Below are 21637 nucleotides of genomic sequence, written 5' to 3'. Positions count from 1 at the left end.
TTTGTAATTCTTATGCAAAATTGTACCAAAAGCTTTTCCAAATTGTTGCATACTTTTAAGATACTTAGGCGACGAGCTGGTTGGACCATCCAAGATGAATGCCTAATTTACTTTTAAGATAAGTTACCTGTTCCGGAATTCTGTTTTTAGCTGTCGCACAGTTCAGATGTTGCTGCATAAGCGGATAAGATTTCTAAGCCCTGAATGTGTAGTTTTACAAATGCTTTCTCGTAAAAAATTAAAAGAACATTATTGCTTATGCTTTTTACGTTTGTTATAGCAAATATTTTATTGTTTTTTAACAAAACGAAATTCGTATATTAGTTGCTTGTTCAACATTTGATTGTTTGTATAAACCTTTAAGTATTAAATGCATTTATTTATTGCTGTACTGCGAAGTGTTAATATTTTACTTATGCATGAATGTATAAATGTATGTATGTGTGTATATTGCATGTCTTGAGAGTTTTTTTGTGTTTGGAAGTCGTTTGAAGAGGTTAATACGCGTAGTTTTTTTTTTAATGTGATATATTTGTTGATTTACGTTTTGTTGACCGCTTTTAAGTATTTATATTAGGTGTAATAGTTTATATAAAAAATAACAGAAATTATATAAAAGAAACATTAAAATATAATCGTTTATTTAAATTTTTTGTTGGTGTTTTGTTGTTATTTTTTTTATTGTTTTTTAGGTATATATTTTAATAATTAACGCGTCAATTGCCTGAATCCTCTCCATCTAATGATTCATCCTGCACCGATGAGCTGTCGTCGCCACCGCCGCCCCCTCCACCACCACGCTTGGATGAGGGTGTACCCGTGAGCCGGCTGGAGCTGAGACCCATGCCGCCGGTGCGTCTGCAAAATGAGAAATCAAATCATTATTTACCGGTTCAAGTTAAATGATTATTTATATAACGTGCAGAAGTAAAGGGGCATTATAAACGCAGGGTAAAATCGGGGGTCAATTCCATATTAACAAACACTGAATACACTAAATCTATGCTCTGATGAAAATATGGGGTTGGATCGAACATTGAACAAAAAATTAGCTGGCGCAATTAGATCCGATTTTAAATGCATGCAGACTAGAGAGAGTTTTGGTTCATTCCTTGGGGTGCATATTGTTGTTGTAGATGATGATTTGATGTAGAGCCTACCAACAAAAAGCGAAGTGAAACCTAATGCAGACCCTCACAATTCATAATCAGTGCTGCATCCTTTTTGGGGGAATATGCCTTGGCCTTTTCGGTCTCGGCCACCTGTATTGAGCTATATAGTATATATATTGTATATAGTGTATATATATTATATATATTACATTCATTGTTGTTAAAAAAAATTAAATAAAATAATCAAAAAGAATGTATATAAAAAATACAGCTTTCAGTTACATCTGTTGAACTTCCAACTTATCGATAGTACAAAATCGAAAATATGTAGATAGTTAATAATAAGATTATATACCACAACCGAAAGTCGGAGATCCCAAACGTGGAACTTACTGGATAATGTGGATTGTCGAGTGAGTTTTTACTAAACTGGTCGTAACTTATGTAAGTTAAATACAGATTATCAAGTCCATTTGGGAGGCTGATACAATTGTTAAATCGGACAACATACTGAATAACTAAAGCTTAACCATGCACATATTTTCTTAATATCGATGGTTCAACAGGTCTATTGAAAGCCTATAGTAAACAAAACTAAGCCTTCAACTTACCGTAATTTTGTTTTAAGTGAGTTAATCTCACGATTCATGGCCTCCTGTGATTCGATCATATCCTCGCATTCACGTTGATATTTACGCTTTTGGGTCTTCTCCTTTTGCAGCTCCTCCTCGGTCTCATCCAGATTGCGCTTGAGCAGTTTAATGCGGCTATTAAGCTGTTGGAATCAAAAACAAAAAAGGCAGATTAATAAACTGCTCATAATAGGTTTAAGAATTTGTGTCTATACTTTGTCCATTTGCTCCTTATGTTGATCGACATGTCTTCGCTCATCCTCTATGTTCATGCTGAGCTCCTTGATTTTTTTGTCCATCTTGCGATTCGCCTTTTGCTGCAAGAGTCGCTCTTTGCCTTCATTCTCCAGCTGTTCCTCCAGGTTGGCAATCTTCGCCTCAAGCGTGGCAATCGTTGCCTTGACCTTGGTACGTTGTGCCGTCTCAATCTCGGCAAGCTTTGCCTTGAGCTCCTTATTCTGACGCTCAAGTAAAGCTCGTGCGTTCTCACTCTTCTGCGAGTTGGACTTCTCATTGGCCAGCTCGGTGGACAACTGCTCAATTTGCAACTGAGCCTTGCGGCTGCGATCCAGCAGCACCTCTGAATTCGACTGCTCCTCCTCGAGTTCCTCTTCCAGCGTCGCAATTCGGGCCTCCAGCCGACGCTTTTCATCGATCATCAATGAACCCTTATTAGCATTGTTGGCAATCTCTTCAGCAAGCTCGTCGCGCTCCGTTTCGGCAGCGCGTCGTGCACGCTCCGAGCTGGCCAGATCCTCGGTCAGCTGTAATACTTCGGCCTCTAAGGCCTTGACCTTGCGTTCGGCCTCCTTGCTCTGCGCCTGCAGTTCTTCCTTGGCGGCCTTGGCCTCCTCGGCATCGCGTAGTGCATCTTTGACTTGTGCTTGCAGCTTCTTGGCATGCTTCAGTGCATCCTCTTTTACCTTGTTATGCATCTCCATGGTTGTCTCTAACTCCTTAAGATCGCCCTCTAACTTCTTCTTAGATGCCACAGCGGCCGTGCGCTGTTTACGCTCTTCATCCAGCTCGGCCTCAAGATCTCGCAGCTGCTTGACAAGCCCACGGCGCTTCTCCTCAGCTCCCTCCTCCTTGGCCTGCAGATCACGTTCGAATTGAGAACGCAGCGCTTGCATATTGACTTCCAATCGCAGTTTTGCATCCTCTGTCAGTTGCAAATCATCCTCAAGCTCCTCGTTCTGAGTCTTCAGCTCAGCAAGCTGTGATTCCAGTGCACGCTTTGCCTTCTCCAGCTCATGAACATTTTTGTCCGCCGTGCCCTGGGTGTTGGCCAGATCGTCCAGTTCATTTTGCAACTGCTTGCGTTTTGTTTCCAGATCCTCAATCTTGTCGTAAGCCTCGTCTAGTTCCCGCGATACCGAAAGCACCTTAGTTTCCTTTTCGCGCGCCTCGCGTTCTGCCGTATCGCGCTCCTGGGCAATCTGCTCCGATATGGCTTTCTCCTCGGCAAGGATCTTGTCAAAGTTCTTCTGCTTTTTCTCAAGCTCTAGCACCTAATGAGGGGTAGTAAAGATTATAATTGCCCAACGTTTTGTCGTCATTAATAGTAGTTAAAACCTACCTTGGTGCGCTGTGCTTCCAGCTCAATAGTGGCGTCCTCAAGCTCTGACTGTATCTTTTTTTTGCTTTTATCCAGACGATCGTTTTGAGCCATAAGCTCCTTCACCTGACGCTCGAGCGCTTCAATATCCTTGTTGAGACGCTTCTTACCCTCTTCAAGCTCCTTGGCCAGGTCGGCATCCTCCTCAGCCTTTTTCTTTATTTCTTGCATCTGTGTGGTGACTTCGGCAAGCTTTCGCTCGTAATTACGCTTGGCTTCCTCATCTTCCTCAAGCTGTTCCTGCAATGCCTCCTTCTCTGATTCGACCTGCCGCAGCTTGGAGCTGAGCGCTAGCTTCTGACGTGTCTCCTCTTCAAGCAACTGTTGCGCCTCCGTTAGCTGTGACTCCATGTTGCTGGCTGATTTAATAGCAGCTGAGGATTTTAGTTCTGCCTCCTCCAGCTGATTGGTAATATTCTCCGCCTCTTGTTGAAGTTTGGTGCACTTTTCTTGCAGCTCGGAGCGCGCACGCTCAATCTCCGCTAGTTTAACTTGCAGCTCAGCAATCTGAGACTCAGCCTGTTTGCGCCGACGATCGTTCTCCTGCCTGGAGCTATTGACGCTGCGCAGTTCGGTAGCTAGATCTGCATTCTCCGCTTCGAGAGTGCCCTTGGCCTTTTCTAGTACGGCCTTTGCCTTGCGAAGATTCTCCAGCTGATCGTTGATGCCATTTAACTCCTGCGAGTGCTTATGCCGCATGTCAGACAGCACGGCCTCATGATTCACTGCATCCTCGTCTAACGATTTCTTAAGCATGGCAACCTCCTGCTCGCGCTTGGAGCGTAGTTCCTGTTGAGCTACAAAGTTAAAAGCAAACGTGTGTTGGTCAAGGGAACTTGATCACTCCACTAACTTCGATAATACTCACCAGCTGTGGTGTCCAATGAGTCGAGCAGCTCGTTTTTTAGTGCTTCCAGTTCCTCGCTAAGATCTCGTCGTAGTTTCTCTGCCTTGCTACGTGCCACTTTCTCAGCCTCCAAGTCCTCTTGAATCTCAGCGAGCTGCGATTCCAACTCACGTTGTGCCTTCTGCGCTGTCGCCTTGACCGCGGACTCCTCATCGATTCGCATCAGCGTTTGCGTAAGCTCTTCCTCACGCTTGGCAAGCTGTGTCTGCATTTCCTCGACCTGAGTGCGACGCTCGTTGAGCTGCTCCTTGAGATCAGCAACCTCGGTCTCAATTTTGCGCTTATTGCGATCAGTCTCCTGGCGCTGTTGCTGATCCTTGTGCATGCGTTCCTCTAATTCAGCAATGGTTGCCTCATGCTTAGCTTTAAGCTTAGCTAGATGCTTGGCTTTCTCCTCCTCCTCGGCGAGCGTTTGCGACAAATCATTGGCACGCTCCTCAAGCAGCTTCTTTTCCTTGAGCAGCTTTTGGTTCTGATCATCGGTCAGCGCCAGATCTTCCTCATGTTTCTTGATCTTGCCATCCAGTTGCACTTTTTCTAGTTGCAGTTTCTGACGTGCAGCCTCCTCCTCTTCCAGTTGTTCTTCCAGATCTTGTATATGCAGTTCCAGCTTCTTTTTCTCGCCGCCTAGGGCAAGCACGCGCTCTTCTTCTTCCTCAATGCGCGTCTCCAGTTCCTGCATCATGTCCTCCAGTTCCTGTTTGCGCGCCATTAATCGCGAACGCGATTCCTCAGCCTCGGCGCAGAGTTCAATCTCGGCCTGCAGCTGCTCCGCTAGCGTGGTCTTCTCCACTAGCGCCTGCTGATATTTGCGCTCATACTCCTGGGTATTCTTGGCTAGAGTGTCGAGCTTCTCGCGCACCTGCTTTAGCTCATCCTCCTTCTGCACCAGCTTCTCCTCCTGCTTGGTCACTTCGAGCAGCGGCTTCACTTTGGTATATAGACGCCACCATTGCCAGTTGCGCAGCTTAAGATACGCTGCGCAGTTGCGTTGGATAATCCTAATGGCATTCAATTGCTGTAGACGCTTCTGATAGTTGCGTCTGGCAAGAAAACCGCGGCAGAATGCCTGGAAATTGACAATTAGATCGGATATCTTAAAATCGCGCTCCTCCTCCAAATGCGCTAAAACGCCCGCACGAAAGAAAATCTTCGACTGGCCCACGCGAAAGAGATTCGAGTCAAGCTCGAGCGCTTGGATCATCTTTTCGCAGGCCTTCTTGCCATCCATGAAGCCCTTGGGTATGACATTTGGTGTAAGCAGCTCGTACCGTTGGCGGAACTCCTGGAATGGTATGCGATTGGGGAAGCCCTGACGACAGATGCGTATACCCTCAAGCACACCATTGCATCGAAGCTGATCGAGCACCAACGGCGCGTCGATCTTGCCTGCACGCTTCTCGTGATTGGGAATGATGCAGCGCACAAAGTTGGGATTTGTGTTGCGAAGAGTGTCCATCAGTTTGGCCAATTGCTCCTTGTACAAATGCGACACAGTGCGGAACATGCCCTTGCGCGTCCTAGCGCCAAACTGTGTATCGGTCAAGGCCTGCTGGGCCATCCCCACGATTTCCGCATCTTTCCAGATATTCACCACAAATGGATCCTACCAAGTTATTTGAATATTAATAAACATAGCAAATTTATGAATTTAATGTTTGTGCCTACCTGCGATGCCTGCAGCAAAGAAACAATGTTCTCATTGAGCGGATCCATGTTCTTCATCAGCCATTTTGCGGCCGAATAATCCACACGCCCGGCATAGTGCACAATGGCAAAGTCAGCCACGCCGCGGAAATCTGTCTTCATGAATTTTGGATGCATGGAGTGCGCTGAGACAAGCTTGTCTACAAAGGTCTTGTCTGTAGCTTTGGGGAACCAGCACTCTTCATCCAACAGCGCCATAATGCCACCTGGTTTGTCGATCAGATCGATAGTAGGCTGCAGATCGAGACCAAAATCAATAAACTTCCATTCGATACCCTCGCGCTGGTACTCCTCCTGCTCCAGGATGAACATGGTGTGGTTGAAGAGCTGTTGCAGCTTTTCATTCGTGTAATTAATGCACAGCTGCTCGAACGAATTGAGTTCAAAGATCTCAAAACCCGCCATATCGAGAATACCTATAAAGCTTGCGCCTTGACGCTTGGTACGATCGAGGGAACGATTTATGCGATTTACCAGCCACTTAAACATGCGCTCATAACATGCCTTAGCAATGGCCTCCACGGCAAACTCCACTTGCTCCTTTGTCTGCGCTTTGGTCACAAAGTCGCGTCCCACCTTGATGCGTGGTGTGAGGAAGGCACGCGTCATATCTGTTACGCTTAAACCCAGCAAGTGAGCAATCTTTTGGGCAACAGTATTGTCGGGCAGCGTGGCCTGATCATTGTTCCGCTCCTGGCGGAACTTCATGCTGCCAAACAGCAGCACAGCGCTGACAATGCGAAAGATTGAATTGAAGTCCTCAGAGGTCATGCCCATAATGTTCATCGATTTGACAGTGGCCTGGAATTCGGCATAGTCATCAACACCGGGCACGGGCAGCGTGCCATTGGACAGGAATGGATAAGACTTGATGTCATCGAGTATGAATTTCTCACGCTGTTCCGGCAATGCGCCAGCCAACAGCTGATAGAATATATGGAATGTACGTTCGTCCTTAGCTTGACGAATGGCACGCGACTTCTCTAGCAGATAGGTCTCAATATTAGCGCCCGAAATAAAGCCCGACGCATCAAAGTTAATGCGTATGAACTTGCCCTGTAAATCAAATGTTTAATATTAATTGGCAGTTGTTTTATGGGTTATTTTTTGTGATACTTACAAAACGTGATGAGTTGTCGTTCTTGACCGTTTTAGCATTGCCAAAAGCTTCCAGTATCGGATTTGCCTGCAGCAGTTGTTGCTCAAGTTCGCCCTATACGTGAAAAAAAACAAACATTAATTGTGGCTTTTAAAATTAAACTCATTTTTGAGTTAGCATTAGAAACAACAAGTTAACAATTGCTAAAAACAGGCAGATAATCCAAAATAGTATATTCAACGAGACATTAAACTACATTAAACATACACTAATGTTGCATGATAAAAGAAAAATAAATAAACAAGCAATTGGAACAGGGATTCAACAACACTATAAGACGCTGTACAATTTCCTACGCAGTCAAAATAACAGTGCGATACGATCTGCTTAAAGTCTCGTTTATAAATAAAAAATATTACACTATAGTGACTCCAATATATTTCAATATTGAGGATCACTAAAACCAATAATAAAAAGCGAACTTTTCTTTTTAAATTAAAAAAATCTGAAAAGCATAATAATCGCACAAATAAAATTAGTCTCCTACATTGAGCATAATGTTTAGACTTTCAAGAGAAATATAAGTAATAAATTATAAATCAGCTAAGATATATATACTCTTTTGTCATAGATTTTTGACAAATTATTATTTTTCTGTTATCTCGTTCACTGCTTGTTAAGTCGCTAACCGTCCATACCCTACTGACCTGCAAATGGTTTTACTGATCTTTGATATCTAACAAATCATAGTTTGAGGAATTAAGTTTTAAGGTTCTAGAACAGATCGCACAGCACTGTAATTTGGAGATGGTACATAGCTCCAATTGGAAAGCGGACACAGTTTACCTCATACATGGTCTTATTATCAATAGCAATACGGTCACAAATTATGTCAGCTGAACGATCCATGGGGCAGCTAATAAACTGCATATAAGTCGTAGAACCTGGATCGCTGCTTCTCGCGATGATATTTCTACACTCCACCACATTACCAAGCATTTTATGAAACTTACATTTCACCTTAATGTATTTATTAGTGTTGATGGAAAAATTCTGGAATGAGGATGTGGTTAAGGTTTGAGGGGTACCATACAAACATATATAAAATTAATATCTATGTACATATGTAGGTGTAGGATATTTAATAAGTATGAGTGTAAATCAAAAACTATATACAGCACTACTTGTGTATTGGGTTCAACATTGTCTTTACACTGAGTATACTTTACCGCAAATGTTTCTTGCTGACTACTCTAAAAATTGCGCAGGCGTTTTCATGAAATTTATGTTATGCGTATGCGTTTGAACGATTTGGGTGGAAAGAGAAGGTGAATTACAAGTACAAGACACAAAAGTGTGATTAGAATTCCATTATTGAGTATAATGCTTATAGTTTACAATTGTTATTCAATTATGGTTTTTAGTTTTTGAATGAGTCATAAGCAAAAGAAATGAGTACACAAAAATAAAAAACATTAATGGAAATAACATGTTATTTAAAACAGAAATTATATTTTTGGGTTAATAAACAACAAAAAATGCATATATTTAAAATCCATATTTTAGTTGATTTTAAAAAATGGTTTATCAGGTATTTTTATACTTACAATAAGCACGGCAGGATTCGGCACCTAATTGTGTTGATTTTTGGATGATGGTGTTCGATATTGTTGGTTTTTTTTTTGTTTTGTACAAATTATATTTAGTTTTAAAAATATGCACAAAAAGTACAAAATATTGTTCAAGTGTATTTAAAAATATTAATTTTAAAAACAGCAACCAGTCAATTGTACAACAACATCAGCAATAATGATAATAGTAATAGTGTGTGTGTGTGTGTGTGTGGTGTTTGTGTATTTTCGTCGCCATAAAGTTGAGTGTGTATTTGTGTATATTTATAGTATTTTTTGCACATGTAAATAAAGAATAAAGTTTAATTAATAAAAGAAAATTGTATTAAGTAGAAGACATAAGAGCTCAGCTTTTAATTCTTAGTTTTCGAAAATGGTTTCTGTTTTCGTCGCGACTAACAGCTTTTAATCAATACATCATACAACAGCTTTTCTAATCATTTCAGTTTCCTCCATGTTGTGTATACAATTAATTTCTTATCATTAGCAACAGCAATAGCAGCACCTGCCAAAAATAGAGTTGTCGCGTCAGGCCGACTGCGAAACTAATTTTCTAATCAATTTCCAAGGTATTTTGTATTTTACACGTAAATGAATGTTGCTGCTGTTATACTGACAAAAATGTATTCGTTTCTGTTGATGATTCACAATTGTCGTAACACGCACGATAACATTAGTTGTTGCCTATTTACGGCACATAATATAATCATAATTAATGGCACAGCACTTTAATTTGCAGTTACCTTTTTAAGCCACTTGCTGTCACTTGCCACAGCTTGTTGCAGCAGCAGCAGCAACAAAAACAACAGTTCAAGCGCAACAACTGCCAGCTGTGGCGCCTTAAAGGATTTCTCGCTTTAACTATATATGGATCTACGAAGCAAATTGTAAAATAAACGCGACACAGATCCCATGACAACCAAAATACCACCATATGTTTCCCCCCAAAAACAAAAAATGCTACTTTAACTAACACGTAACATGTACCGGCTGGCCCTGAACTGTTATTTGTTGTTGCAATGCCGCGATAAATCTGATCGTATTTTTCTCTTCTTCTCTTCTATTTCATTTAATTTTATTAATTATTTTCAATTTATTTTCCAATTGTTGTCAACCCTTCTTTTGCTTCTTTTGTTTTGTATGCAATTCAATTTTATTTTTATTTTTATTCTAGGCCTCCTAATAAATGGAGACAATCTGGCATAAGCACTTATGCACATGTGTATGTGATCTTAGTGTTTATGTATGTGGGCTATATACGTGATTTAATGCCATTATAACCAATGCTAAGTGCAATATTTTTAATTTTTATTTTTTGTAACTGGAAACGGTGAGCAGCTGTGAAAACGTTTTTCATTGAAAAACATAAGCGCAAAAAAGCGTGGTGAACTAGGCAATCTTGACTGCAGCAATACACTATCATTATTGCTCACAATAGAAGATATATAAGATACCCATAAAGCTATTAAGCTTACTGCTTAAATATAATAGCGTACTTTGCATGTTACTGAGTTAAACGTACCAAGCTTAGCAGCTACAGCTAAATTGGATCTTGACTGTAAATCAGAAGCTACTCTTACAACAATTACCAAATTTTAAATATACTAAGGTTGAATATTTACAAGCACATAGAGCTTAAATTTAAGCTATTGACTAATAATTATTAGCTCCATTTAAGAAATCAGCATGTAAATAAGACGAGCTAATATAGTTTTGAACTAAACTTACGCCCGCGAAACCAACAATAACATTTAGCGGGCGTATAAAAGTCAATTGCCGCCGCAATAAAACCATATTTAATTCAACCTAAAATAGTTTTTAGCGTTTGGCTGGTGTCAGTTTAATTATTGCAGTAATATCACATGAATAATCAGCACAACAATTGTGGCAAGTTATTTAACCTATACAAAAAAGATACTTACCGCACCAGAGCCCTTAGGCTTGGAGGCAGCGACATAGGCCAGAAACTGTATAACTTTCTTGGTATTTTCGGTTTTACCAGCACCCGATTCGCCAGTACACAAAATCGATTGGTCTTCCCGATCTGTAAAAGAAAGAAGCATGTATTTTGGCAATATATAATATAATACAATATGTTTATGTATGTATAGTATATTACATCAATGTGTCTAAAAAAGAAAATAACTTTAATGAAATAGGTCATTTGAGTAAGTGACAAAATGGCTGACAACGTTATGTTTTATATTTCTTATTTTTTATTTAAAGCATAGCTCAGCTTGAAATATTTTTTGTTGACCCACATATAAGCGCGCAAAAAATCAACAAAGTCAACAAAAGTAAAAAGCCAAAAACACAACAAATATGGCACTCAATTGAAAACCATTTGAGCAACCGCGCACGATATGATCATAAAAAAACACATACACACAAAAATATATATGTATAGAGCTATAGAAACCTCTCAGGCGCCATATCATTGCTGATTTATAAACTTACATATAAACAGTATTTGCAGTCAACCCCAGTTATTGGATATGCTTAATAAAAATAACAACATCGACAACTACAACGCACTTTTAACCACAAGAAATGTTTTTAATTGGCACATATCGGCCCCGTAGTACTTACTATAGTTATGTATACCATATAGCCGCTATATTAGCGGCTATGAGAGTGCGTTTCTTAGCAACTATAAGAACTAGAAAATAAATACGCTCCTTAAACAAACAAAAAAAAAAAGCACAAAAAATCACTTGCAGTTGAAGTTTTGGGCGTGACATAAAAGGAATGACATAAACCAAAAGCTTATACCCGAAATTGAGCATAAAATATAACTGAAAAGTGGACAGAGAGAATGTAAAGGCTGCGTGTTAAAGGTCAATGCTATGCAACTCTCTGCTACTGCAAATCAGGTGGACTTGAGTATATTTTAAGGATGGGCTTGTCCAGATTCGAGTAAAGCATACATACATATATCAAAGTGGACAGCAGAATAAAATTAAAAAATAACTCTGTACAGACCGCACCCAAAATCAAAAATAAAAAAGAAGGAAAAAATTTTATACATTCAAAGTCCAAAATTGTTGATTGCAAAAATACGACACACAAAAAGAAAGAAAAAAACACCACTTTAACGAATTGTGCATAAAATTAAACAATAATTGATAAAGCTACAAATATGGTGTTGAATTCTAGCTACAAATATGGTAATGACACGTATACGCAATATTTTTAATGATACGCAGTGGAGAGAAGATCGAGAGGGAGAGAGAGAGAGAGAGAGAGATAAAGAGAGTTGGTGAGCATAAGCATGAGTCATGGATGTTACGCTTCAAGCAAACCAGACACAGACTCGCTTAATATGGTTCATATGGTGTATAAAAAAGGCAAGCAAAAAAAAGGAAACCAGTTTTCAGATAGCCAATTGCTTAGCTGATTAGAAAAATGTATGCACAACATAAAAGCAAAGAAAAAATGTTTTGTTGTTTTAAACTTAAGCATGATTCACTTTTGACTGTCCAACCAAACTGATGCATCATGAGCACAAGGCTGACTTAACTGTTTAAATGCTTTATAAACATATTCATAAGTATATATAGATATCTTGAACTTACGCGCATTTCGCAGAAATTCAACAGTGGGTCTTATTAAACCGCCTACTGATATCTTATCTTTGTATTTTGTTGCTTGCTTCTGACTTTTATTTGTTTAACGCCCTGTAGAATGGGGCGGGTCAATTTATATGTAATGTAATGCCTTTCGTTATGTAATTTTAGCGAGAAAAAAGAATCGCCGAATATACGAATCGATATATGCAACATAGATGTAATGTACATACATAAAAATCAAAAATTTCAATTTGTAATCTATATTTAAAATGTACTTACCACCCAACATATTCCTGTAGGCACTGTCCGTTATTGCAAATACATGCGGAGGCACTTCGTGTCGCTTTATGCCCTTATACCTTTCCATTATCTTTTCGGTATAAATTGGCAATTTCTTGTACGGATTAACCACAACGCAGAAAAGACCGGAATATGTCTGTAATCCAATAAACGTTGAGGAATTAATAAAAATGCGCTTACTTAAAAAATGTATAAAATATATATTTTTAGGAGCTTTAAATCAAGGCAGACTTTGCTTAATTAATAATATTTGTATGTACCTCAGTTCTTAGTCCAACTGAAGAAGTAAGGCATGCAAAATATTAGGTACTTTCAAAATATGTGTGTACATATGCTCAGTGGCCCAGTTAAAATTTGTCCAAACATAAACAAATAGACACAACCACAAACAGCCCACATGGTATATGTACGTATATACATACATACATATTACACAAATATATTACCTGTGTGGGCATTAAGTATACGCTTGTCTATCATTGTCTTGAACATTTGTTTTTGTGTAGCGCGATTAATAAAAATTATAAAAAGTAAGCAACAAATTCAGTTCCTACAACCAATGTATGTACACCCATCATGCATAAAAGAGAAATTGAAAGTAGTGTGCAAAATAAAAAAAAAAAAAACCATAAAATTGTTTGTTACGTTCGTGCATTTTGGCCCAGAGATCACAACGTTATATCAGCAAGCTCAGGTTTGAAACCATATATGGGTAAATGATATTTTGTTTTTGGCATTATTTCAGTTTAAACTTTTTTTTTGACAAAAGACGAACAAACGTACAGAAAAATGATGATTCATTTTTTTAACGGCGTGACTTTGGCCGCAATTTAGTTGTCCTGACTCAGCTTAGTTATCTCGCTCTCTCTCTCTCTCTCCTTTGGTTTTGTTGAACATTTTGCATTTAAGCCATATATGGTCAACGATCTGTAGCAAATGTCTGAGAACAGCAACAACAAAACGCACAATAAATCAATATAAATGCCATGCTTAATAAAATATATGCAAACACAAATACAAGCATTTGTGTTAAGGTTAAAATGCAATAAATTTTTTTAAATAATAAAGAATCCTACAAAATAACTAAAAAGCTTTCCATTTGTATATTTAAAAACTAATACACAGAAATCAAAAGACGCACGGACAAATAGGGAGGAATATTCGTTGTCGGCACTTTTCATTTTAATTACATTGCTAAAACGGGTGGTATTACCCTGCCAATAATAATTTTAATTATGCTGTTTATATGTGCTTATAAATATCTCATACATGAGATTCACATGTATGTATGAGAAATATAATTTATTTGCCGTTGCTACCCATATACACTTTATATGCATCATAAATTAATTAAAATATGCAATTGCAGTGGGCCAAAATGTAGCAAAGCAAATTAAGTGTTGTCGACTGGCGCTTAGCAAAAAGAGAAAGAGATGAAAAGAGCGAGAAAAGTCAATTGTAATTATAGTGCAGGGGAGTATTCGGATAGTATAAAACAGCTGTCGTCATATCTTTGGTCAGTCACAAACAATATGCCAAGTTTATTTATTTATAGCTGACAACGCATTTGATGACAGACCAATGCAAAAATACAAAATGTGCAGTATACAAACATACATATATATCTAGATATATATATATTCCTTTACAACACCTATGCTAGACATTTGCCACTAATGCAGCTTTGCTTGTGTTTATTTGGTTTTTATTAGCTTGTGCATTCAGCTGCTTAATTTGCATTTAATTAGCTTTAATAGAGACATCAAATCGAAGAAGAAGAGAGAGCCCGCCTGTAACACTCAATTGCATTTGCAAAGCAGCCGCGTCCAATTGGATAAAAAAAAACAATTAGTTTATGTCAAGTGCAAACGGTAAGATAATTGCAAATATAGAATTCAAATATATTAATTATTAAATCTAAATTTTGGTAAATCTACTTCAGCTTAAAAATCTTGAACATGCTTCGACATTCAGAATTAAATGGCATATCACATGAGTTGTTGTTGGAACAGTTTGCATTTTTACATTTGCATATTTTTTGACGTATATTAATTAACAACATGAAACAGGCAGCATTAGACTGAGACAGAGACAGCAGCTGCCACACAAATTAATTTAAAAATCATATTAAATGTCAGCAAATTACAATATTCAATGGCATTAAATGCGTAAATAAGTATAAATGTAATTTAACAAGTAGCAAGTACTGCGAGTAGAAACAGCTTTAAAAGAGAGCGAAACAACTTGGATATGCGTTGGCGCTTATGATCGCTGAAGCATAACGGTAACAACAAAAACAATGCCAATGTGTATCAACAAATTCAAACCATTGTGTGCGCGCCCACATAAAAAAGGAAAAAAAAACAACGAAATCCACTATTTGCCTTTTAAAAATAAAAGACCAGAAACAGTTTGCACATTTAAATGCAACAACAACAGCAGCAATGCTATATACGTTCCAAACTTCAAAGCATGTGGTTGTGTGAGTGACATAGTCAGCAACACCCACATATTGCGCACGAGTGTGTGTGTGTGTGTGTGTGAGTGTTGTTTATACGCTAGCAAGTAACAAATAGCCGGAGAAACCGACAGAAAGAGAGCGCAAGCGCGGCGGCTACTGCTCCTGCTGCGTGCCTTAATCAACTCTCAATTAATTTTGTTTATTTATTGTGTGCAGTGGTTAATTGTGAATGCAATTGAAAGCACTTAGTGCTTGATTTATATTATTTAAGCACAATTTATGAGCGCCGCATGGAATATTTTTTATTTTATTTCAACAATTACCTATGTAGAAACTTGTATGTATATAATACATAAAGTACGTTTTTTAAAGCAGATTTTCAAACGTTTTTGGCATTACAATGAAACGACGGATGTGTACTTGTCAACATGTCAACAAAGAAAAAATGGCTGCACGTAGCAATGGATGATTAAACTTTTAGTAAATGTATGTGTGTCAAATATTTGCTGTGCTTTTAAATAAATATGAGAGGAAAAGAAGAGAGTCGTCGTGTGACTTCATCAGTGAGGCAGAAAAAAGTTGTATATTTTTCTGACTTGTAGCGAGGGTGGCCCAACAACATCACACACTATTGCGACGATAGAAGTAAGCAGATTGTTTAATACATATTCAACTATTTAACCAGCCCTCATTGCCCGTTGGTAGTGCTTTTATGTTTATACAAAGTCATCACATTGCCAACAGCTGTGGCAACTTTCAGCGCTCAAATGTCTGCCTATTTACATGCATATCTATTGGTATGAATATATATATATATATAAATCGACTTACATAGATCAAACCAGAGTAATATCTGTCTTTGATGTTGTGCAATACGGACGCCTCGTTGAGGCATGTTAATTCGGCCATGTCCTCGACTTTGTCGAACTTTGGCGGATTCATCTTCTGTATGTCATCACGTAAAATCATTACACGCTTGCCCGTCTCGGCCAGCTCCACTTCCACTTCATCGCCATGCTCACGCTTAATACTGGCGGCAACGAAGCCCTGCAAGAAATAAGAAAAAAGAAATCAGCAAATGTGTATTCAAATAATCAAAAGATTAGTCAGCACATGAGTCATAATAATCAATTAGCAAGTATTACGGTTATTTTTTTTTTATTGTTGTTGCTATCTCAGGTATGTATGTATATTCCAGGAAAACAAATGCAAAATTAACAAAGAGAAGCACAAATTTACAGTTAAAAGCCGTCTACCATGCTGCGCTCCTAAAAATAACAATGCATACGCCTTGTGCTTAGCTTCAGCTTCTGTCGCTCTGAACCGGCTGTTTTTCATTTTGAACGAAGTAAAACACATACATATGTATGTGTGCGTGACTGCGCTGCATGAGTCAAGCGCCTACTAAAAGGAAATTCAGACGATAAAACTGACGCCCGTTCAAGTGCCATTGCAGACGCAGCACTGAGGCAACATAACAAACAGGGCGCATAAAATTTAGCACATGCTTGCAGTTGTTGTAATTTTTCATGTGTATGTTCTTTGCAAGTTCAAGACTCTCTTCTGTCGCCTAGTCTAATTCAAGTGTCACACACGCACACCCATACAGATAAATTTCAATTAACATAGACTATGTTAGTTAAGTCCTTATTTTCTCTTTTTTTCAATATAATCTTAGTTCCTACAGATCACTGATTTGTAGAAAACTATAAAACAAAAACGTTATGCTCAACTAATTACAAGCCATTAAAAGTTTATGTTCAATGCATCCAAATGCCAAGCAATAGCGAACAATAATAACAACATGCATTATACAAAGAACATTGCAAAAATAAATAACATTAATATTAGTTACTACTAATAATTATAATAAGATTAATATTGCTAATTTCAATGCCTATGCAGGTTCAAAGTTCCATTGAAAACTGTAAAAACACACCCATACAGAAAAATGCATCAAGAACAACCACAAACAACATCTTGCTGGATATAATAAGAAAGAAAAAAATAAACTTGAAATAAACAGCAGCACACCCCAACAAGAACATTTTCAACTCATTAACAGTCTTGTTTATCTCGTTCGCTCTCTGTTATCTTTACGCTTTTCCGGCCTCAACGATTCACACAAATTAAAAATTATTTGTATTTATTTATTTCAATTGAACTAGTTTAGAGTGTGTAAGGTATTATTGTAAGTCTATTGACTATATAAATTCCCAAGACGCAATGAGATCATCGATCGGTTGTGCCCCACACCATCTCCTACTGATGCTTCTTGTTATTGACAACGCATAACAAGTGATCAACGAAGCAAAACCCAGCATAATAAATTGACAAAACAAAAGCTAAATCACATAAATACAAAAAGAAGTTTTCTCTATACATATACATATTATATATACATATATATGCATATACAAAATATCTTAAGCTTAACTTATTTTTGTACCATATGCATTTATAGTAGATTTGCAGAAAAAATTCAAAAAAAAAAAAAAACCATAATTTGTTGGCTTGCAAATTTAAATGTTTTCTTGAGAATATTATTATTTTATGTATACGCGATATATGACTTTGTTAACAACAGCATTCCAATCTCTGCTCAGAACGTTGCGGCTGATTGAAGCTCGTAAGCTCAAAGTTCTCTTTTTTCACACTCTCTCTCCGTTTCTTCGCGTGTCTCTGACCGGCCATAATAATTTGTTATTCGTTTTATTTTTGTTTTTCTTGAATCGATCAACGCATATGCTTACACCTCTCTTATATCGATAAGCATACCGAGAGCCGTAGAACAAAGAGAGAAAGACAAAAAGAGCATTACGCAGGTTCGTTGACCGTCCACAAACCGGACGAGAGCTAAGTTCCCAAAACTTCTTGCTTTCAAAGACATCTGCTCTTAAAGGTGTACGTGCTTATATGTGTGTGTATGTGTGAGTGGGTGTGGGCGTCTGTTGTAAGTGCTTGTAAAAAGTGTAGGTTTTAACTTCGTGCTTATTATATTCTTATTAGTTCTTAGATCTCAAATGAAAAACAAAAACTGAAAGTTGTTTTTTATAAATCTTATCTGCAGATCAAGATAACTTAACTATAGATTTTAAATCTGCTAACAGATTTTTTTCAAACGCATACAAATTTTCTTACAACATTACACGTAGGTAGCTTAAGGCAAAGTTCATTGTCAGCTTGAAGTTTAAATATTTATGCATACAGACTTGCATACTTCAAAATATTTTTATAACTCTAAATACATTTTTTTAAGTCAACGTTTAAACAGTTGTTTGGATTGTTCTGTGTTGACACAGTTAGGAATACCCTTTGCCAAGAATTGTTTCTCTCTCACCCCACTTTATCTCTCTCCACATTCCAGCAGCGGCGCAACAGTATGTGCCATATGCAAATTTATTTACATTATCTGTATGTCTGCCTGAGGCTCTGACTTTACGTTCTTCACTCTTTATCTCTCGTTCTTTTTCGCTGCCTTGACAATCTCCAAGCAACAAGTCAGTCGTGCCGTTTTTTGTTTTTGTATTTTAATGTTTTTATTTTTTGCTTTTTATATATTTTCTTTTTTTATCGTACTCTTTATCTGTGTGCGCTTGAAATTCCTTCTAGGCTAAAATGACCTTATAAAATAACAATCGTAATTACTAAGAGAATCTTAATCTACGACGAGCAAAATAAGCTAATTTCAATCACTTATTTATTGAAAATTAAAACTAGTCGCTGCTAAAGGTGATAAATAATATAGCCAGGTAGTATATTAAGGGTCTTTAAACAATAATTCTTAAGATTATATATAAATTTTAAGTTTTTACAGTTAATACTGTTTTAACGATCTTTAGCTCAAATCTACCAGAAAACGAACATATGTTTTCTTTTTATAAAGTCACATTAAAAAATTCAGTTCAAGTAAAGTCAGACTCTTAAGCTTTAATAAAGTTTAAAAGTTTTTTATTTTGGGAAAAAGGAACAATAACAAGAAGTATTTAGGGTTAAACGACATCTAGAGATTTATGTACTTATTAAAACGTGATATTAGGCTACTTGTCGCATTATCTCTGTAACATTTTTTTTATTCTTCTCTATGATAAGTAGTTTACCAGGTTAGACATTGGATATTGTACGTATTAATCGCGAAATTGTTAATCGCCACAGTCAACAGTATTAATTTTACAATTTTGGTCTATTTTATCATGAATTTCATTTGGCATAACCATATGTATGTATTATTTTGTGCATATAATTCAAATTCTACTAGTTTAACAAATATTTTTTTGTACTCAAATTTATCACCGCTCATAATGAAAATGAAGTTGACTGCACACAAATGTATCATGATTCATGCAATGAATCACACGAAACAACGATAAATGCACGCAAATCCAAATACGAAGAGATAGAGAGAAGGGGGCTTGAAAGTTAGAGATAAGAAAAGATAGTGGGGGCAGAGAGAGTGCAGTACAGGAGATAACCATTTCCTTCAGCGATTTCATTTACCTTGAAAGTAAAATATGTACGCGCCTCTTTTTTTTTTGGTTAAGAAGTAACAGAGTGAATTGAGGACTAACGTTTCTACAAAAATAAATAAATAAAATATGCGTATGCTTAAAACAGTTTATATAGTTGAAACAAGCTGTACATTTGTATGTATATATATATGTATCTCCAACATTATCTAGACATGTCATGCTAAAAAGATAACCCAATCTCTTTTTCGAAAATATTTACTATAACTAACAACTAGCCAGGGTATGCGCAAGCTAAATAAAAATAATAAGAAAAGGCTATAAAAGAGGCACTGAGAAACTGGTCAAACTCACGCCCAGCAAAAGAGCGAAACGTGAACTACGCCTGCGCAGCAACAACAATAACAATGACAAAATCTCGACGCTCTACAGGTTTTTCAGGTCGTTTGGAGCTGCAGCTTTGGTACTACGCAGGGCTGTCGGGTTAAAGCAAATAATAAGATGTCAAATGTCAAAGGGAGCAAGGGGCATGACAGATCAAAAAAGAAATGTAATAATAAATAAATAAATATTATAATAATAGTCTCACCTGATTCTCATGCGGCACCCAAACAAGACGCTTCTGTGTCCATTCAGCCTGTGTGGCCGGATCGTTGAATTGATTACGCTCGACCGAAAGATATTTCAGCTCGGGATCATTGCGATCGACTTCTTCAGACATTTTGAACAAATGTTTGGCACGACTTTTATGTTTTTAAATACTTTGTTTTGTTTTTAGCTTTAAGTGCACTTAAGTTTTTGTTTTTTGAATTTTTTTTAGTTTTAATACTTGCAGCTTTTTATATTATATTCTGTTAAAGGCAAAACATAGCTTTAAATGACAACATACATAAAGCTATATATATATAAATGGCCAACGGATTGTAAACAAACACACGCACATCCACACACATATACTGGCAAAGTTAAATTTTGCGGCATTTTTGTATCTTGAAGACGCTCGTGTTCGCTGTTTTTATCTAAGAAATGCGGCAGCAAAACGCAGACGGCAACAGCGAGAGCACACCGAACAGAGTTTCAAAAGAGAAATGCGACAAGAAACAAATATGGCCATACATTTTCTTAAGCCAACGGCTCGCTTGCTCTCTCGCTGTGTGCACTCGCCAGACACACACACACACATACATATGCATATACATCCATACATATTTAAACATCATAGTTGAAAACGTTAAATAGCGTTACGTAGCTGTATGGCAATTATAGAAGTAACCAGTTTGCATTTTATTTAAATATTTTCTTTTTTTTATAAGCCGCATCCGCAACATTTGCCTTGATTTTTCGGGTTATGGTTACTCTAATTACGGAGCAGGTACGTCAGCAAAATGCTGTCGCCGCTGCGGCCATCGTTCCTTCCTCACACAACCATCGCATCACACACGTACACACACACATGCAGAAAGCGCAAATTTATTTTCCTTTTATTTAAATTTGAATTTACTATTATTATTAATCAATTTTATTTTGTCGTTTCACATTCTAAGAAAGTTCAGCAAATTTATAATAGTATATAAATTTAAATTCATTTGTTTGTAACTAGCGGCAATGGCATCGACAACGTCGGCGTCATCTGCATTCATTCCCAGTTTTTGCCGTCGGCTTTTAACGTTTTAACTACTTTTTACTATATTTGCATTTTCAGATTTAATTTTGCAACTTTTAATACCAACGCACACACACTCTTTTTATTAAAACTTATGCCCAATTGCAATTGCAACGCACCTAAACGCACGGCGCACATCCGTTGACACGCAACACGTCTGCACAAGTTGAAAATTAGTGAGAAACTGAAATAATGGAATGAAGAGGAGAATGAAGAAAACGAAAACAAGAAACCAAGTGGAAGAAACGAAAACCAAAAGAATTAGAGATGAACTGTTATTAGTGCTGGCAAGTTCACTTTTTGCCCGTTAGGTCTGGTCTTTTGCGAGAATTCTGGATGGGTTATTCTCTTCAAATAATCATTAATCATCACAATCAAAACAATATGGTTTTATTTATTTAATATATATTAAATGATTTGAGTATTTCTCCACAGCACTGCCAACAGTTTTGGTATATTTGGTATGTACAAT

General features: G+C 37.4%; 1 protein-coding gene across 1 annotated transcript; it reads right to left on the bottom strand.

Annotated features, from left to right (window-relative positions):
• Positions 1-672: 672 nt before the first annotated feature.
• On the bottom strand, positions 673-20223 carry LOC108596502 (myosin heavy chain, non-muscle). Its single transcript, XM_017982333.2, is given in 14 exon segments — positions 673-858; positions 1724-1887; positions 1960-3255; positions 3324-4159; positions 4231-5875; positions 5938-7032; positions 7097-7189; positions 8683-8706; positions 10629-10750; positions 12555-12711; positions 15868-16083; positions 20092-20120; positions 20123-20154; positions 20156-20223. Coding segments are annotated over 14 exon segments (5919 nt in total). The 3' UTR covers positions 673-716.
• Positions 20224-21637: the final 1414 nt, after the last annotated feature.

Source organism: Drosophila busckii, chromosome 2R, assembly GCF_011750605.1.
Source record: "Drosophila busckii strain San Diego stock center, stock number 13000-0081.31 chromosome 2R, ASM1175060v1, whole genome shotgun sequence".
Lineage (NCBI taxonomy): Eukaryota > Metazoa > Arthropoda > Insecta > Diptera > Drosophilidae > Drosophila > Drosophila busckii.
Note: the sequence above shows the minus strand (reverse complement) of the source record. Positions and strands in the feature narration are given on the sequence as shown.